General features: G+C 52.1%; 7 protein-coding genes across 7 annotated transcripts; 1 reads left to right on the forward strand and 6 right to left on the reverse strand.

Annotated features, from left to right (window-relative positions):
- Window positions 1–33: 33 nt before the first annotated feature.
- sec23 (GTPase-activating protein SEC23) lies at window positions 34–3,036 on the reverse strand. Its single transcript, XM_073686882.1, has 7 exons — window positions 2,733–3,036; window positions 2,555–2,685; window positions 2,207–2,501; window positions 1,678–2,148; window positions 528–1,625; window positions 276–469; window positions 34–224 (listed from the first exon to the last, which is right to left on the reverse strand). The coding sequence occupies exons 1-7, from the start codon at window positions 2,823–2,825 to the stop codon at window positions 200–202; spliced, it is 2,307 nt and encodes a 768-aa protein (XP_073552956.1). The 5' UTR covers window positions 2,826–3,036; the 3' UTR covers window positions 34–199.
- A 163-nt stretch (window positions 3,037–3,199) lies between these two features.
- BDV59DRAFT_166384 (DNA primase subunit PRI2) lies at window positions 3,200–5,276 on the reverse strand. Its single transcript, XM_073687705.1, has 3 exons — window positions 5,011–5,276; window positions 4,412–4,962; window positions 3,200–4,359 (listed from the first exon to the last, which is right to left on the reverse strand). Exons 1-3 carry the CDS (start codon window positions 5,198–5,200, stop codon window positions 3,598–3,600), a joined length of 1,503 nt encoding a protein of 500 aa, XP_073552957.1. The 5' UTR covers window positions 5,201–5,276; the 3' UTR covers window positions 3,200–3,597.
- Window positions 5,277–6,819, forward strand: BDV59DRAFT_166388 (adenylate kinase ADK2). Its single transcript, XM_073687706.1, has 2 exons — window positions 5,277–6,047; window positions 6,106–6,819. Exons 1-2 carry the CDS (start codon window positions 5,876–5,878, stop codon window positions 6,636–6,638), a joined length of 705 nt encoding a protein of 234 aa, XP_073552958.1. The 5' UTR covers window positions 5,277–5,875; the 3' UTR covers window positions 6,639–6,819.
- On the reverse strand, window positions 6,805–7,978 carry BDV59DRAFT_166389 (thermonuclease family protein). Its single transcript, XM_073687707.1, has 2 exons — window positions 7,472–7,978; window positions 6,805–7,367 (listed from the first exon to the last, which is right to left on the reverse strand). Exons 1-2 carry the CDS (start codon window positions 7,910–7,912, stop codon window positions 6,915–6,917), a joined length of 894 nt encoding a protein of 297 aa, XP_073552959.1. The 5' UTR covers window positions 7,913–7,978; the 3' UTR covers window positions 6,805–6,914.
- A 543-nt stretch (window positions 7,979–8,521) lies between these two features.
- On the reverse strand, window positions 8,522–10,666 carry BDV59DRAFT_197140 (transcription factor domain-containing protein; the record flags this gene model as incomplete). The annotated part of the gene is made up of 3 exons (XM_073692840.1): window positions 8,522–9,538; window positions 9,599–10,555; window positions 10,604–10,666. The coding sequence occupies 3 exons, from the start codon at window positions 10,664–10,666 to the stop codon at window positions 8,522–8,524; spliced, it is 2,037 nt and encodes a 678-aa protein (XP_073552960.1).
- Window positions 10,667–10,887: 221 nt separating this feature from the next.
- Window positions 10,888–12,408, reverse strand: BDV59DRAFT_197141 (M20 family metallopeptidase; the record flags this gene model as incomplete). The annotated part of the gene is made up of 6 exons (XM_073692841.1): window positions 10,888–11,094; window positions 11,141–11,285; window positions 11,341–11,730; window positions 11,795–12,019; window positions 12,079–12,266; window positions 12,325–12,408. The coding sequence occupies 6 exons, from the start codon at window positions 12,406–12,408 to the stop codon at window positions 10,888–10,890; spliced, it is 1,239 nt and encodes a 412-aa protein (XP_073552961.1).
- Window positions 12,409–12,933: 525 nt separating this feature from the next.
- BDV59DRAFT_206791 (MFS general substrate transporter) lies at window positions 12,934–14,991 on the reverse strand (the record flags this gene model as incomplete). Its single annotated transcript, XM_073694857.1, has 11 exons — window positions 12,934–13,127; window positions 13,182–13,228; window positions 13,282–13,400; window positions 13,452–13,637; window positions 13,692–13,745; window positions 13,803–14,229; window positions 14,283–14,378; window positions 14,442–14,517; window positions 14,567–14,615; window positions 14,662–14,737; window positions 14,810–14,991. The coding sequence occupies 11 exons, from the start codon at window positions 14,989–14,991 to the stop codon at window positions 12,934–12,936; spliced, it is 1,506 nt and encodes a 501-aa protein (XP_073552962.1).
- Between the last annotated feature and the right edge of the window lie 460 nt (window positions 14,992–15,451).

The raw sequence follows: 15,451 nt of genomic DNA on the forward strand, positions 1-15,451 counted from the left end.
ATAAAATAGATATTACATAATCACATATTAGATCCTTGCAGTAATCGATTATTCTCATATCTAGAACAGCTACCTATGTTCTGAATATATTGCGGGGTAACAAAGAAAAAGGAAATCACCGCTAAACATACAAAAGACCGAGGATTGGCTTAACACCGTGCCTTGCTCTCGTCATGGGCATTAGACCTCATACATGGATCTAGCTAGTTCCCGAAACAGCAAGCCTAGCGTCACGTTAGCATACCTAGTACCCAGAAGGCTGGTTGACCACTTACTTCATCAAATGGTCCATGAAGGTTTGCAGCGAGACATCGTCTGTGAAGATGGTCTGCGACGTCACACCGCCACCGTACGCGCCCGTCGTGTGAGTCGTGGAGGGGTTGAGCTTCGAGAGAAGGAAACGGGCCTGGGAACCGCCAGCATCGCATACAATGAACCGAGGCAGGGGGAAGCGGTCCGCAATGAGCTCCTGTAGATTTGGGTTAACCATTGTCAATCTGGACGCAGTTCGCAAATTGGACACTCACTCTGGCGTCCTCCTTGGGCTGCTCGAGAAGAGCCTTGATGTTCTCATAGCCTTCCTGGTCCTGGTAACCAGCCTTTCTCCATTCAGCGATAGTTTCTCCGTGGAAGATCAGAATATGGAAGAAGGTGTCCAGGAGAAGGATGTGCGCAGGCTGGATGGAAGCCGAGTCCAGCAGAACGGGTTGGCTACCCTCGTGTTCCAGGGAATATGAGTCCAGAGTGGGTTGGATCATGACTAGAGAGTCGCCCACATCCTCGTGGTTAAGCACGTGCCTGTAGAAAGCGGTCTCGTCAGGGGAGTTGTTGAACACCTGCAAGAACTGGCTTCTGCGGAGATGGAACATGAACTGGGGATAGAGCGTGAAGTTCTTCTCCAAGCGGAAAGAAGTCGGGTCATCCTTCCGGTAGTCGGCGAAACGAGAACAAAGTCTGATAAGCATACGGTCAACCCATCTGAGGACATCAGGACCGTCATCGACCTCCGCCTTGAAGACGGCGATCCGTGCCATCAACACGGCGGCAGCTTCCTGGTCAAAGGACTGCGCAAGCGTAGGGTCTCCAGTGGGACCACTAAGGTTTCTCGCAACCGTCGTGACTCGCAAGTGGTAATGCCCAGAAGAATGCTGATAATATGTTAAGAATTGCATGACTCCCCTCTGGGGACCTGGCTGGACGGCTGCAGGGCCACCCTGGTTCGCAATCTCGAAGTAAATGCCGTAGCTCGAGGCAGGGTCGATTCCACACATCTTCCAGGCGCATGTGTTGCCAATTCCGCACTCCGTCTCGCCGACCGAGCTCGATTTCTTGTTCAGGGAAACAGCATGTCCAATAAGCCCAGTGACCTTGAGCTCCTTGGTCGTCAGGACTTCAAGGGAAGCGTTGAAACCCATCAGCAGGTTATCATTAGCATCCTTGTCGAAGACTCTAACAAACGACTGCTTGAACTGCGATGACGTGAAGCTGTCGGTGAGAAGCATGTGACCTCCGGTGTAGTTGGAGAGGTTCTTCATCTCCAGAAGACCAACCTGATCAAGGCAGCCCGCAAAGATATCAACAATATGCCCATTGTGGGCAGCACGTTTGGCCATGTTATCGTAGAACTAGAATCATTAGTGAGGATTCTTATCGTACCAATGAGAGCAAGAAGCTTACTTTCACAGCCTTCTTGTAATACTTGATGTTATCCCGGTCAATGTCGTGGTGAGAACGGATGGGTTCCTTGAGCTCGTGTCCGACAACCAGACCCGGGCCTTCGGTGGCCGCTCCGCTGGTGAAAAGCATAACGCGTCCACCTGCATTCGGGAAAGAGGATTCGAGCAGGCCAACTGCAACGCCCAGAGCAACACCGGTGCAGCGGAGAGGGCGCTTGTCATTGGCAACGGGCCAAGGGTCGCGCTGCAACTGCTCAAGGACATTGGTGATCTGGAATTCGGCCTGCTGGACAGGGAGGAGGAAACGTGCCGCAGGGCCGAGCGGCGGCTGGGGTGGTTGATTGGGCATGGTCGGACGGGCGCCCTGACCGAGACCAAGCATCTCCTGGACCTGCTTCGCAGCGTACTCTTTGCTGCCCCGGAAAACGTACGACTTGGCGCATTCGGTGTAGCCGATTTCGTGAACTTGAGCCTATTGGACATGTCAATACAAGCCCCGCCGGTGTGTTCCAATACAATGCAATTCATACCATGGTGCCGAATGTGACCAAGCCCACCAGCGCATGAGGGGGCAAGAGGGATAAGCTCATCACCAAGGCATCCTTCAGTGCCTTCAGGCTGTCCTCCTCTTGACAGGTATCGACCACATACAGGAAGATAGGCGGAGTACTGGCTGGGCGCGGCAATTGATACTCAATAGTAGTGCTGGAAGGGTGAAGCTCCGGGGGGATCGAATTCTCGGTGATATCCTTGTATTGAGGGGGGAGAGGGTTACGCATCAGACAGAAGGGACATATCCAAATGCGAGCTCGGATGTCAACATTGCTGGAAGGCGTCAGTCCGGCAACCTAAGCAGAAAAAGTGGATGTTTTGCTTACGCATAGGGGTTCAACACAGCATTACAAGGCGGCTTGCAAGTCACCGGAGCATACTGCAGTAATGGGGAGTCGGGACGCTCCTTGAGAGGAGTATAAACAGCGCCAATGGGGACGACCAGCCGGGACGCTTCCTGTCGACAACTTAGTACAACACAGGCAAACAATGGGCAAAACGAACCATGCGAGAGCTTGGAAACGTATTCCAACTAAGCCGAATTCCATCACGATCCTCGACATCACTCCAAGTATCCTTCAAAGCTTCGTAGTCCATGTTGCCGGGAGGACGAAGGGGGAGTCGGTAAGAGGGTGGATATGAGGGGGTTCGAGATCAATCGGCACAAACGACGAAGCCAGAGGAAAATTAATTGTAAACTCCACAAGCTCGAGATCCAGTGGAAGCGACTTGCAGCGTTCACAAGCTTCCAGATAGGCGACGCCAACAGCTATGGTCAGGAAAACAATGCGGGGGACCAAGGAGGCCGGTGTTGTGTGAAGCTGGAGAAGGCATGAGGCCAGGTTGCAGCATTCTTGGTCGCTGCCGGTCCCCGTACCGCCCTCGCCGCCTAATCCGCGCTAAACCCGCCCTTTAAATACTCCGCCCGCTCCCGCTTTTCCTTTTCCTTTCTTTTTCATCTACATTTTCTTCCGCCAGCCTTTCACCTTTTCTTATGGCGGCTTTCGTCCTTCTATGATGAAGCTGTCCTGGGGTTGAGCGAAGAGTAACTCGACCCGTCGCTGGGCACCTGGCTTTGAAAGGTCGTTCCGATCCTTTCGGATAATCTGGGAATCAGCAGTGGTTACAAAATTTTTCCAAAAAAATGTCGTATGACTAGAGTGGTGGATACAGAATCGAGAAGGAGAATGGTACTGAAGAATTGAATTAAACTGTAAAATTTCCTATTCACATATTCGGTTATATCTGGTTGTGTGCTGTTTTTCACCGGATCGAACATCCCAACACCAAACGCCTCACGAGACCCAAGCAATTGAAGATCCAATCATCAGTCAAACACCGTTATTCATAGGCCCATTTGTCGTGAGCTTCAAGCGTTTCTCGGGGCCTTGCTCAATTGCTTGAGGAGGAAGCTGCGCTTGAAGTAGGTGTTCGGGTGGACAATGGTGTCCAGATCAGTCTGGTTCCAAGTGCCATCATCCTTGACCTTTTTGATCTCGGCTTTGTGGGCCCATTCGAACACACGATTGCAGGCAATATGGTACCGAGTCTTCTCAACGTCCTCTCGCACGCCACGTAGAATATCTTTGTCATGGACTCCGGTGGACTGGAGAAGATTAATGAGGTTGTCGGGGGAGAAATGGCGGTAGGGACAGCCGTGTGTCTGGCCAACCCCGGGATTCGAGTCGTTGAGGATCTTTTGACAAGAGTAGGGAGGGTAGCCTCGCCCTCTGCGATTGGAGTCACCACCGACATCTCCATACGCGTGTCGAACATTGTACTTGTATCGGGAGTTGAATTCGTCATCCGTGAACCCTTTGAATGACTGGCGCCAGAACAGGATACATTCCTCGAGGGATAAACCGATTCCTTTCAAGAACAACGTATACTGCAGTCGTCCATAGTGTTTCAGATGATTGTTCTTGCGCAGTGACACGTGTAGGCTGCGCATGCAGAGCGGGAAATGTTGGGAGAGATGATCGATGCTGGCTGCAGTGATCGGGGCACCATCCACGAAGCCTTCCCCCTCGGAATAGACAGACTCCGCACTACCAAAGTTCTTGGACAAGTGGTTTAGGATAGGGGTCAGACGGTCGTCTTCGTCCAAACGTGGTAAGGCTCGGCTCGTGAGCTAGTAGCTTTAGTTAAACAGAACGCTCCATGCCAGGGAAAACACTACTCACCTCGAGGGCCCGTTCCAAGCGCGTCGTGAACTCCGCCATGATCATGCTCAGCTGTTCTCTTCCCGGGACATACGCCTTTCCTCTATAGAGGAAGACGGCTCGACGCTCCACCAACTCGGGAACCCTCTCCCAGTCAACCTTATACCACAACTCGTCATCGAGTCGGCGTAGACCCGGGGTTGCGCTCATGAGGTGATCGGTAAGGCTTCGCTTCTCATCGTCGCTAACGGGCTCCCAGTCCAGGTTCAGACTCTCGATAAAGGCGCGTCTCTCTCTCGAGTCATCCTTTTGGAATCGAAATCGGAAGAGCATTGTCTCAGCCCGGGCGAATCGTCTCCGAAGGTCTTCGGTGGCCGAGAACGCCAACCGGAGGATGAAATGAGAGTAATGATCCTTCTGACGCTCATTTCTCAGTCTTTGATCTGCTGCGCCGGCACCAGATGAAGTGTTGGAAGAAAGAGGGAGGTATTTCTGGAGCAGAGGGGTGATATGGGCTTCCGTTTCGGCCGGGGATTTGTTTCTATAAGAGCAGGCCTCGATTTCCGCGAGAACTATACGAACGGTTAAATAGTGAGGTCATAAAATGGTGGAGACTATACCCTTTAGCCGATCAATCGCCCATTGTTCAAACTGTTCCAGAGTGATCTCTGCTGTCGGGGGAACATCGTAGAAGTTCAGCCGGTGCGGATAGTCCTGTTGCTTGAAGATCGGAACGGCGAATTGCTTCTTTTTATGATCCAGGTTGGCCCGTCGCTTTGGGTCAATCCTCTGGAAATCTTGCCGGATCATATTGCGGGCAGCCTTGGGGATCGTTGCGCAAATAACTGTTGCTGTGTGATCAGGAAGCGCATGTCGTATGCGTTGCCATCAACGGCTTTCCGCGACACCAACGCGACGCGCGCCCAGCTCGTGACGCGGTCACATGATCTGGCGCTTCGATGGACCGAATCGGGAAACGAAACAATGGCCAGGTGATTAGCCGAGGGCGTCCCAACATCAGACGACAGGGGCCCTGTGCATGTGAAGAGCTATTCTTCCACTCCGACTGCGCTGTACTGTCTGGAGGTCTACAACACTCCTTCATCTCCTTACCTACGGCTTATATAAAGGAGTGCGATCGCCTTGTGTGCATCGGAAAAGCCCCCGGGATCTCCGCTCACCGACTTCCTAAACGAGTCACCCCACGCAAGGATCGCGTGCTTCCCCGGTCGGCAAAAAGCGTTGAGCTCCAACGGAGAATCGGAGTACGTACTGCGTGTATCAGCTCGACACTCACCTCTGTCGCTTGTCAGTTCGGTTTCTCCCCAGTCCTGAGTTTTCCATGCAGCCGGCATAATGAAGCAATAATATCCGCCTATACACGTTACCCATCGTTCTCTATCCGAAAATATACGGATCTCAACAACGGCCGTCGTCAACGGCGCCTTTCTACTATCAGTGTACACCATCGTCGCGTAAGTCACAATGACATTCGCAACACGCGAGCTCAAGCGGGCCGCTCGAATCATCCTCATCGGTGCCCCCGGCGTGGGCAAGGGTACCCAAACGGAACGACTCCTCGCCAAATTTCCACAGCTAGCATCCATCAGTTCAGGAGACCTCTTGCGAGAAAATGTTCGGAAAAAGACACCCTTGGGTATGCATCGTCTTTCCCGCCATAAGATTGACCTTAACACTAAGAACCCTGTCTGTAGGCGCCGAAGCCGAAGCTACCATGCAGTCGGGGAACCTCGTCCCGGATTCTCTGATCCTAGATCTTATATCGGCCGAATTCAGATCCAAGGGCTGGCTCACGACGGCGCCAACCCCGACTATATCTCCTTCTGCTTCGTTCATCCTCGATGGCTTCCCCCGCACGGCCATCCAAGCCTCCAGCCTGGACTCCCTTGTCCCCGTCAACTTCGTCGTCCATCTCGTCACCCCGCCCTCCGTCATTCTCTCCCGAATCGCCTCGCGCTGGATCCACGAGCCTTCGGGGAGAGTCTACAACACTGATTTCAACGCCCCCAAGGTCCCCGGCAAGGACGACATCACTGGCGAGCCTCTTACCCAGAGAGAGGACGATTCAGTCGACACATGGAAACAACGACTCCACAAATTCGAAGAAACAAGCAAGGCGCTAATCGAACATTACCGCCGAAAGGGCTGTTTATGGCGTGTGGAGGGCAACACGAGCGACGAGATTAGCCCTAGACTTTTTGCAGAACTCGAGCGGAGATTCTGTTGATGCGTTTGCGCTTGATATACCACTGTTTTGATACCTCTGTATTTTATGTCCTTATGATGTCCTGTTGATTGGCGGCACATCTTTTTTCTCATTCTTGGAGGTTCTTGGAGGTATGGGTTTCGCTTGTGCCAATAAACACTAAATTTTTTATAACCGAAGGTCAATACCAAAAGCCCATGCAAGCATGGCACGCCTTACGTCTTGTCTATACAAATCGTAAACATATCACAAGAGGATATCATACAATCATAATAAGAAATGCAGCCATAGCCACTTCTAGCTCTTCTCTCCCTTCCCCTGCGACTGCTCCTCTAACCCCATGCGAGTCTTGAAGTCTCTCGGGCTCTCCCATGCTTTATCCCGACGGAAGCCCTTCCACAGCCCAAGACCCCTAAATTTCGCCCACCACTCCGCCCGTCTGTACCTGCGCTCCATGCCCCGTCCGCCAAACTCTGCGCCTGCCTTCGCCTCATACACTGTCGCCAGCCCGCGCCTCAACATCTCATACGACACATCGCGCTGCCGGAACGGAGGCAGGTCAAGCGCCCGCCGCACATACACCGACGCCACAACGCGCTGGTACTGGTCCTGGCGGTGAACATATGCGCGCACACGGCGGTTGCCCAGATACGCCGTGAGCCACTGATGTGCCTCACGGGCGAACGGCTGCGCGGGACGGCCGAAATGCGCGAGCTCCGGGGCGTCGATTCCCGCCAGACGAACATGCACCTGTCCAAACCTGTCAGCCTGACAACCAACCAACTGACCACCACCAACACTTATTCTGTCCCAAAAACACATGTACAGGGAGACGAGGCAGAAGAATCACGCACCGTCTTATCCCTCAGTTCCTTCTTCGACGTCGGCACCTTCTTCCACGGCAACCATCCCCACCCCGCCAGTCTCCCGCCGGGCGTGTGGAACAGCCGGAAATTATCCCCGTCCCCGACGCTGGTCACCTGGCCGAGGATGCTGCGGCGGCGGAAATACGATGGGGCGATGCTCACGGCGTCGGGAAAGCGACGCAGGTACCGGCGGTGGATGTGGACAATGCCCAGGATGGCCGTAGTCAGGATGACGGTTGGGATTATGGTGCGCAGCTCCGTGAACGCGGCCCAGTCGAAGGCGTTGACGGACTTATTCCAGTCCTTGCTTGAGCGCGATGAGGAGGCGTCGGCTGGCGCTGGGGATGTTTGCTGTTGCTTCTGCGACTCATCAGGTGGGCTGGGAGGGTCGGCTTGTTGCGATTTGGAACCCCATGGCGGCCATCGCATTTCGGCGCATGCTCCCTTTGCTTGGTTTGTGATTGCGAGGGCCGGCAGGGAGGAGTTGTGGGTGGTATTTAGGTTGAAGGCGGAGACGGCGATTGGTATGGGTCTAGGCGGTCAGTCCCATATGGAGGGGAGGACCCTTCCGTTTTAGTCCAATGCCAACATCAACTAATCTACCCACCTACTTAGATACCTAGACCGTCCATATCTGCAGGATACTCGAAGAGTTACGGAAAAGCTCACGTTGTATTCTAGGCAGCATATTCATGTCTCACTGAACATAATTGAGCGCAATTCGGCCGAAGACCAAAGAGAGACCAAAGTATATCATCATTTGAACTCCCTCAGAATAGGAGATCATCTGGTGCAACGCTTAATCGCAAAAGCATTGGAGAGCTTTCAGATTACGACCGCAGAGGACAGTTTTGAATGTCTTGTCCATCCCCCCGGGAATGAGTCTACAATTTTCGTAACCACCTCAGGGAAAAAGTACTCCCCGAAAAGATAGTCAACTTAACACTTGTGCGCCTCCTGTGCAAGATGCTCGAATGGAAGCCGGGGGAGAGAGAACCGGCAAGGGAGCTATTGGACGTGTCTATTGCACTCAGAGGTTTAAACATTCCACAGGCCCTCCTGCCCCCGCAACAGATCATCAAACACTTCAGTGATGCACTGCGGGTTCACCAGTGCCGTGTGAAAATTAAAATCCTGTGGCCAGATCAGTGAATCCAAGGACGGACTGGTCTCTAGCGAAAACATTTGGCCGGGGCTGGAGGAGATATCGTTGTCATAGAGGGCTCCACTGCTGTATCTCTGCTGGAGTTGTTTGACCAGACGTTTGGTTGTGATGTTGGTCAGCGACTCGTAGGTGTCACTGAATTCACTCGATGCCTTCCATTGCGCCGAAAGAACCGCCAACACATTCGAACACATCCGGCAGATCTCCGTGACTTCAACCAGCTGCACGCTTTGTGAGAGGGCGTCACTTGACCACAGTGCGTAGAGGTTCGTGATGCCGGCGAGGAAACACCCCGAGAGCAGAATCCACGAATGCTCCAGCTCATGGGACCGTAAGAGCGTATAATAGATTCGGACGGCATTTCCTGACGCCTCATAGCACCGCCTGATGGATTCCTCGGACGGTCGCGGGAATAGTGGAGTGGCCCGGTGGACCGCCGCCGTCGTCGTATAATAGAGTCTCTCATACCACTGAAATGAATGGGGCGTTTGCTCCCCCGAGTATATTGTCTTGAGTTCTCCGTGCCACCGATCGAGTTCGGACTGAATACTGCAGAGGACGCCCGCGCGTTGATGGTCCTCGATGCCTGTGGATCGTGACTTACCAACAGTGTAAATCTCGCTGATAATGCGAGCCTGGATACGGCGGAGACGGATGTGGTGCACGGCTAACCCGATCCTCGGCTCTTGATCTGGTGCCTTTTGGCCATCCGCATCGGGGAAGAGGGCATCTATATGATCATCGGACAGGGTGAGGGGACGTCCCAAGTTGAAACAGACCGTCCGGTCCATGGCATACGTGACCCAGAACAGCCGCTGCCTGATGTCCCATTCATCCGGGGCGAAATTCCAATCCGGGTTATGGCGATGCAGTCCCATATCAATACACAACTACGCCTTATGATCAGCAACCAGTCACCAGGTCAGAAGGGAGATGGGTGCTCAACAGACTCTCATGGCAATCCCGAGCAGGTGCCACTGACTACTTCCCGTGGGTCGACAGGAGGCGTATATGGCTAGCAACAGGACAATCTGTAGTCCCTCCACCCCGTCGAGAGGGAGGAGCCTATCAAACCAATGCATGGCCGAATGAAATAGTTCGGCGGCATACGCGGCACGGGGGGCTGGTTCGTCTTCCAAGGGCCGTCGATGCCATGCACCAATCGCCATGACCAGATAGAGGATGGTTTGATGTGCAGCGGAGCTGGACGACGGCTCCTGGTAGACTGATTGAACCAGGCCATTGAGTGCCTTGCGATGAAAAATAGGATACATGGTGTGCACTTGCTGCAGATAGGTCTCGAGCAAATCGACGGCCGTGTGCCAGGGAGGGAGTAGATGGGGAGCTGTATTGTCATCGGATTCATGCCTCTCCCCGTGAACGGCATGTTGGGGGTCGGAAAAGTGAGAGTGGCCGCTTGGAACGGTGTTATTGGGTGCCAGACCGCTGTCATAGAGATACTTCTTGACCGTCGACGCGATGAGCCGGGAGAATAAGACACCACTGGCACCTCCCATGAAGCGCATCTCGCCGGTAGCGTTCAGTGATAGCACAGCGACGTTTGCCGCGATGTCCCCGACTTCCTTGTCGATGACATCACTGCCATTGCTTTGTGATTCATCTTCAACCAGTCCTCCATAGGCCGTGGTGTTTGGAGCCTTTGGAGATAAATTGGTGAAGTCCGGGAGGACACATTGGGGGATAATGGTTTCGCCTGTCGGGATATTCTCGACATCCTGTGACGATAATCCACAGATCTGGCCCAGCTGACGCTCCAGCCATGCGATCCGTTGCCGGAGCCGTCTCTCTTCGTCAACCGAGAGCCCTGCGCGTCTTGTGCGCGAATGTGGTTCGCACCGCGTGCCTCTCCGGATACATTGGCCACACTTTGGACTCCCACCGTCGCACTGCGAGGTATTAACATATCTCGTCCCAATAGAAGGGCTTTGACGCACCTTGATTTTGCGGCGATGACACGCCCCACATGCGGTGGTGGTGCGTGAGGCTGGCGAATCCATCCTGTATGTACGGTGGGAGGGTATGGAAGGAATAACCGCCTGGCATAAACCATTATTTGACTAAGACTATCTATCGGTTATCCGCTTATCTACGTGCCAATTTCACCCGCCTATTAGTATTATAATCTGGTTGGTGCCCGCATTTCGGCACTTAGGGCGGTTTTCAATTGTGAAGCCATACATCGTTGTTCTTATTACGTTGCGTATGTTTCTTGACTAATCTATGCCACCCAAGGGTCCTGTGCGATGCTCATGTCCGTTTCGTTGAATTCCTCCCAGATCTGAGCGGCGAATTCATCGTTCACCAACACTTCAATCCCCGTCCGCGCCATAGCGCGCCCGCATTTGATCGTCCGTTCGTGCGAGTCCTGCGTGGCCGCGACTTGTTCGAAATCTTTCGTGTGAATGGAACCATTGGGCGAGTCCAACTAGAACCTTCAGCAAATGTGCGGTTTGACGAGGGTTGCCACTTACCGCAAAAATGGGATGAATACTGGGGGTTTCGTAAGTGACATTGCCCATATCGGTACTGGCACAGGCCATGTTGGATTTCTGTTCGTGGATAGGTGCAAACGGAACGCCAATTTCCTCCATGTTTTCGACATATTTCCCAGCAAGTCTGGAGGGACCCGTTATTATCCAATTTCCGTCCATCAGTTTCCGGGAGGACCTACGCATGATTGACGCGAATGTCCCAGTAAGCGGGCATCCAGTCCGTCTTGAGCTCACACCCAGTCGCAAGCGCAGCCGCTTCAAGACAATTGATAAATTTCGTCTTCAGGGTCCGGTACCGCTCCAGGCTGGCAGATCGAACACAGTACCGCGCTTTTGAGTAGTGAGGAATGACCCCTGAGCTTTCGCCGGCACTGAGTACCACCCCCCTAATCCGATCAGTGGGCATGATCTGCTGACGGAGAAGGCCCAAACTCGTGTGCAAGAGCGTCATGGCGTCCAATGCGTTGATTCCATCCCACGGAGCCGCCATAGCGTGGGCTGGCTTGCCGATATACTCAATGGTCAGTTCCGACCCGCACATGCTGGTGAAGTATGCATTGTCATGTTGCCTGGAATGTATTTATTTAGAGAATGTCACTTAGAAAATGTGTCATGGGATATGGATAGACTTACATGGCATGGACCATCATGCAACAGGAGATATCCTTGTAGAGACCCGCTTTGATCAGTTTGATCTTGCCGCCACCACCCTCCTCGGCGGGAGTGCCAATGGCAACGACTCGTCCCTGAACATCCCCGGCTTTGATCGCGGCTGCGAGACCGAGGGATGCCGCGAGACCAGCTGTTGCAATCAAGTTGTGACCACAGGCGTGTCCCAACACCGGAAGGGCATCATACCTACGTAGATTGATTAATATAGTTCTGGCCAATATAAGATGAAGAGGAAGAAAACTTACTCTAGGTTTATAGCCACAGATCTGGTATCTGAACCATCTGATCTTTTTTCAGGACCAAAGGAAGCCCGGAAGGCGGTTGGGAGCCCGCCCACGCCTCGCTGGACCGCGAAGCCATGCCGCTCGAACACGGCACAAAGCAGGTCGTGCGCGTGATGCTCCTCATATTTAGTTTCCGGATGGCTGTGGATCTGTATTTTCTGATCAATATATATTGAATTGCCACAATATCTCAGCTACATCACTGACATCGAGGTTGACGGTCCTCAGCTCCTCGTCGGCCTTGGCAATGGCTTCGTCCGCCACCTTTCGTAGAACTCCCAGATCAGCCATGATGAAAATGGTGTGGTAAACGAGCCGCACATATGCTTATCAGCCAGGCGAACCGGAAGTAGCCCGGGCATATTTATGTCGTGGCTTATTCCCACCCGTATGAGTGCAAGCGGGTGTATCTCCGGCTCGCACCGCGGTGCGCGGCGATTTTTCGCCGAAATGGGGTCTGGGGCCACCATGCTCGGAAGCTGGCGCCGTCATGGAATGAGGCTTCGGGAAATCCATGGATACATAGGCGTGGTCGACGTACCTTTAATTTTGTTATGGTGGAAAGGTACAATCATACCTGCGTACCTAGGGTTGAGGAACTTTGCCATAATGCTTTTGTGTATACTTTGCTTTTATCTAACAATCAGACTCCTACTGAAGTGGGAAACTTCGCTCCTAAAGATAGCAATATAGAGTTGAAAATAGATATACATTCTTCCATAATAGCAGGATATCCCATTCCATATAGAGGAACTATAGAGGAACTCGGGTGCTTGCCTAACACATCCTTAACATAGTATAGCCTGGAACGAATCACTAATACACGTATATAAACTTAGGGTTCTTCTTGTCCGTCAAGTCATAAAACTCCAGATCTGCCGAGCCCTGATCCCCCAACTCAGGTGAAGCGGACATGCGTTTCTTGTTCTGCCACGCCAAATAGAACCGCATCGTCACAGCCATAGCGATCAGGATGGCAAATGATACTAGACATGACCCGATACCAAGGCCTGGGGAGATCAGCGAGAATAGGGCACACAGTGTTTTCAAGACGTTGTACATACCGTAGCGAGGTTGCTGGTTTGATTTGAAGAATTGAGGGCCAGCGATACTACTTATTGTCAGCCATACCAGAAGAAAAGAGAAGCAAAACCTCTCACTCACTTCCCAACACAGTATCCAATCAGAATAAGGGAGTTAACGGTCACTTTCTTGGTGTGTCCGGCGATATTTGCGGATCCCATCGAAAGAAGAAGGATGTACCCCGTAGGAAACACAAAGATCTTCACAATATTAATCTAGAGTCGCTGGATTTGATGGAGATGGCAATTTACCAAATAATACCCTGCCAAGAGTGCACCCTTATTTGCGTATGGCGCAGCATACACCATGATCGACCCTACAAGAGCGAGTATGAGAGCAACAGTCATACAATATGTTCGGGTATTGGAGATTTTGATGCAGATATAGGTTATGATAAGCATCAGGACAAATTCCAGTGCCCCAGCCGGCATTCCGAGCTATTATTTAAGTTAAACGGGGCGTTGGCATCAAGCATAGAGATTGATCCTTACCAGTGTCGTCTGAAGGGTGGAATAACCAAAGTTCTTCACTAAAAGATTGCCAAACTGCATTCAGACTTAGTATAAAGAAATCTCTGCAGGAGCGCGGAATTGAAAGCATACTGTTGCAATGGAGTTTGGAATGTTCCAAATCAAAGCCATGAGGAACAGCATCCAGGTCATCGGGTCAGCCGCTGCTTCAATGAGCTGTTCCTTCTTGAACTTTTTGCTGTGGATACCAGTATTATTGTCGCGGACCATTTCAATTGCAGCGTATTTCTCGGCATCGTTCAAGAACCACGCCGTTAACTGTGAGTCCGGTAGCAGAAAGTAAATTATTATAGACCAGGCAATGGAAAGGGCGGCAGTGACGATGAACATCCATTTCCACGGCTCAATGTTATTCACATGGACATGTCCCAGTCCATAGGACAAAAGGCCTCCCACAATCTGGGCAATGCCGTTGAATGAGAACCAGATGCCCATTCGAAGAGGCTGGTCTTGCCGAGCATACCAACCAGTGCTGATTAGCATAAACGCAGGAGTCACGCTGTACAAGTAACATTAATATTATATAGTCGCAGCTTGGGCACATAAACTTACACCCCTTCGGCCATACCCAAGAAGAACCGCACAGCCATGAGGCCTGCCCAGTTCTCGCATACGATATGCATGAAAAGGATGAAGCCCCATAGAAACCTGACTCTGTTAGAACTTACACCATGATTTGATGTTCCTCGAGTTCCTCGAGGGGCATCTTACACGCTCACTGCCAGGCACTTTGCAGGGGCAAACCTTTGCAGAAGAAATCCGCCCAGGGGTTGCATCACAAGATATCCTAACACTGTCAGCGCTGGATGCTGGGAATAAGATCTACTTGGAGTTACCGAAGTAGAAGATGCTCGCTAGCCATGAGTACTCGTCGCCAACAAGTTTCTGTACATTGTCAATCGTTGCTCTCAAAGTCAGTCAGACAACTTACGAGATCCTCAATGATGCCAAAGATACCCGCATAACTGAGAGTGGACTTGTCAAGGTACTGCAAAAGGGTCGTGAGACTGACAGGGATTCCGACATGTCAGTGAGCAATATCCCTGCTAAACATCAACACTAGAGACATGAGGCCTTACGCAAGCAATGGAAGCACACAGAGATCAATCTTCCAACGGACTCGAGCTGTCAATTCTGGGGTGACCTCGTGGACATCGCCGGCAAATTGGAGGGCAATGTCCCCTTCCTCCACGGCGATCCCTTTGGTGGGGACTGGGGTAGCACCAACGTCATTCCCGTTGACTACCGATTCTGAAGCCATCTTGCTACAATGATATTGCAACAGTAGATCGGCTCGTAGAAGGTGGGTAACTTACTGTCCATAAATATTGTTCTGTGCATTGCCTAGGCATGTCCGCCGCCATTCGAAGTCCAAATCGCGGCGATTTTTCGCCGATATCCCGAAGGATCTTATCATGGTGATCTCCCCGCGTCCCAGTGGATCCATTTTGATAAAAGGGAACGCTGCAACATCAATTCAACCCTCTTGCTAATATTTTTTTAGGCCATTTCCGCGGAAGCTTCTGTCTCCTCGATCAACGGAGTTCGCCCGTCTCGAACGACCAAGAAACCTCTTTTTGTTGCATTCTCTCGATTAGCACAGCCCGCTGATCTCATATACCTCTTGACCACTAGCATGATGCATCGGTCGGCGAAGTTTTTTTTGGAGGGCGCAACTTTTCGTCTGGAACCAAGAATCGTGGTAGGAGTAATCCTCATTT

Source organism: Aspergillus ambiguus (genome assembly GCF_047715705.1).
Source record: "Aspergillus ambiguus strain CBS 117.58 unplaced genomic scaffold BDV59scaffold_1, whole genome shotgun sequence".
Taxonomy (NCBI): domain Eukaryota; kingdom Fungi; phylum Ascomycota; class Eurotiomycetes; order Eurotiales; family Aspergillaceae; genus Aspergillus; species Aspergillus ambiguus.

What these genes read in the sequence shown, in the direction of transcription:
- sec23 (XM_073686882.1), bottom strand. Translation starts at nt 2,825, where the DNA reads ATGGACTACGAAGCTTTGAAGGATACTTGGAGTGATGTCGAGGATCGT. An exon ending in CGTTTCCAAGCTCTCGCATG is followed by an intron (nt 2,686 to 2,732) that starts GTTCGTTTTGCC and finishes AGTTGTCGACAG; the next exon opens with GAAGCGTCCCGGCTGGTCGT. An exon ending in TGGTCACATTCGGCACCATG is followed by an intron (nt 2,149 to 2,206) that starts GTATGAATTGCA and finishes CATGTCCAATAG; the next exon opens with GCTCAAGTTCACGAAATCGG.
- BDV59DRAFT_166384 (XM_073687705.1), bottom strand. Translation starts at nt 5,200, where the DNA reads ATGATCCGGCAAGATTTCCAGAGGATTGACCCAAAGCGACGGGCCAAC. An exon ending in GGCGATTGATCGGCTAAAGG is followed by an intron (nt 4,963 to 5,010) that starts GTATAGTCTCCA and finishes CCGTTCGTATAG; the next exon opens with TTCTCGCGGAAATCGAGGCC. An exon ending in GCTTGGAACGGGCCCTCGAG is followed by an intron (nt 4,360 to 4,411) that starts GTGAGTAGTGTT and finishes TAAAGCTACTAG; the next exon opens with CTCACGAGCCGAGCCTTACC.
- BDV59DRAFT_166388 (XM_073687706.1), top strand. Translation starts at nt 5,876, where the DNA reads ATGACATTCGCAACACGCGAGCTCAAGCGGGCCGCTCGAATCATCCTC. An exon ending in TCGGAAAAAGACACCCTTGG is followed by an intron (nt 6,048 to 6,105) that starts GTATGCATCGTC and finishes CCCTGTCTGTAG; the next exon opens with GCGCCGAAGCCGAAGCTACC.
- BDV59DRAFT_166389 (XM_073687707.1), bottom strand. Translation starts at nt 7,912, where the DNA reads ATGCGATGGCCGCCATGGGGTTCCAAATCGCAACAAGCCGACCCTCCC. An exon ending in AGGAACTGAGGGATAAGACG is followed by an intron (nt 7,368 to 7,471) that starts GTGCGTGATTCT and finishes AGGTTTGGACAG; the next exon opens with GTGCATGTTCGTCTGGCGGG.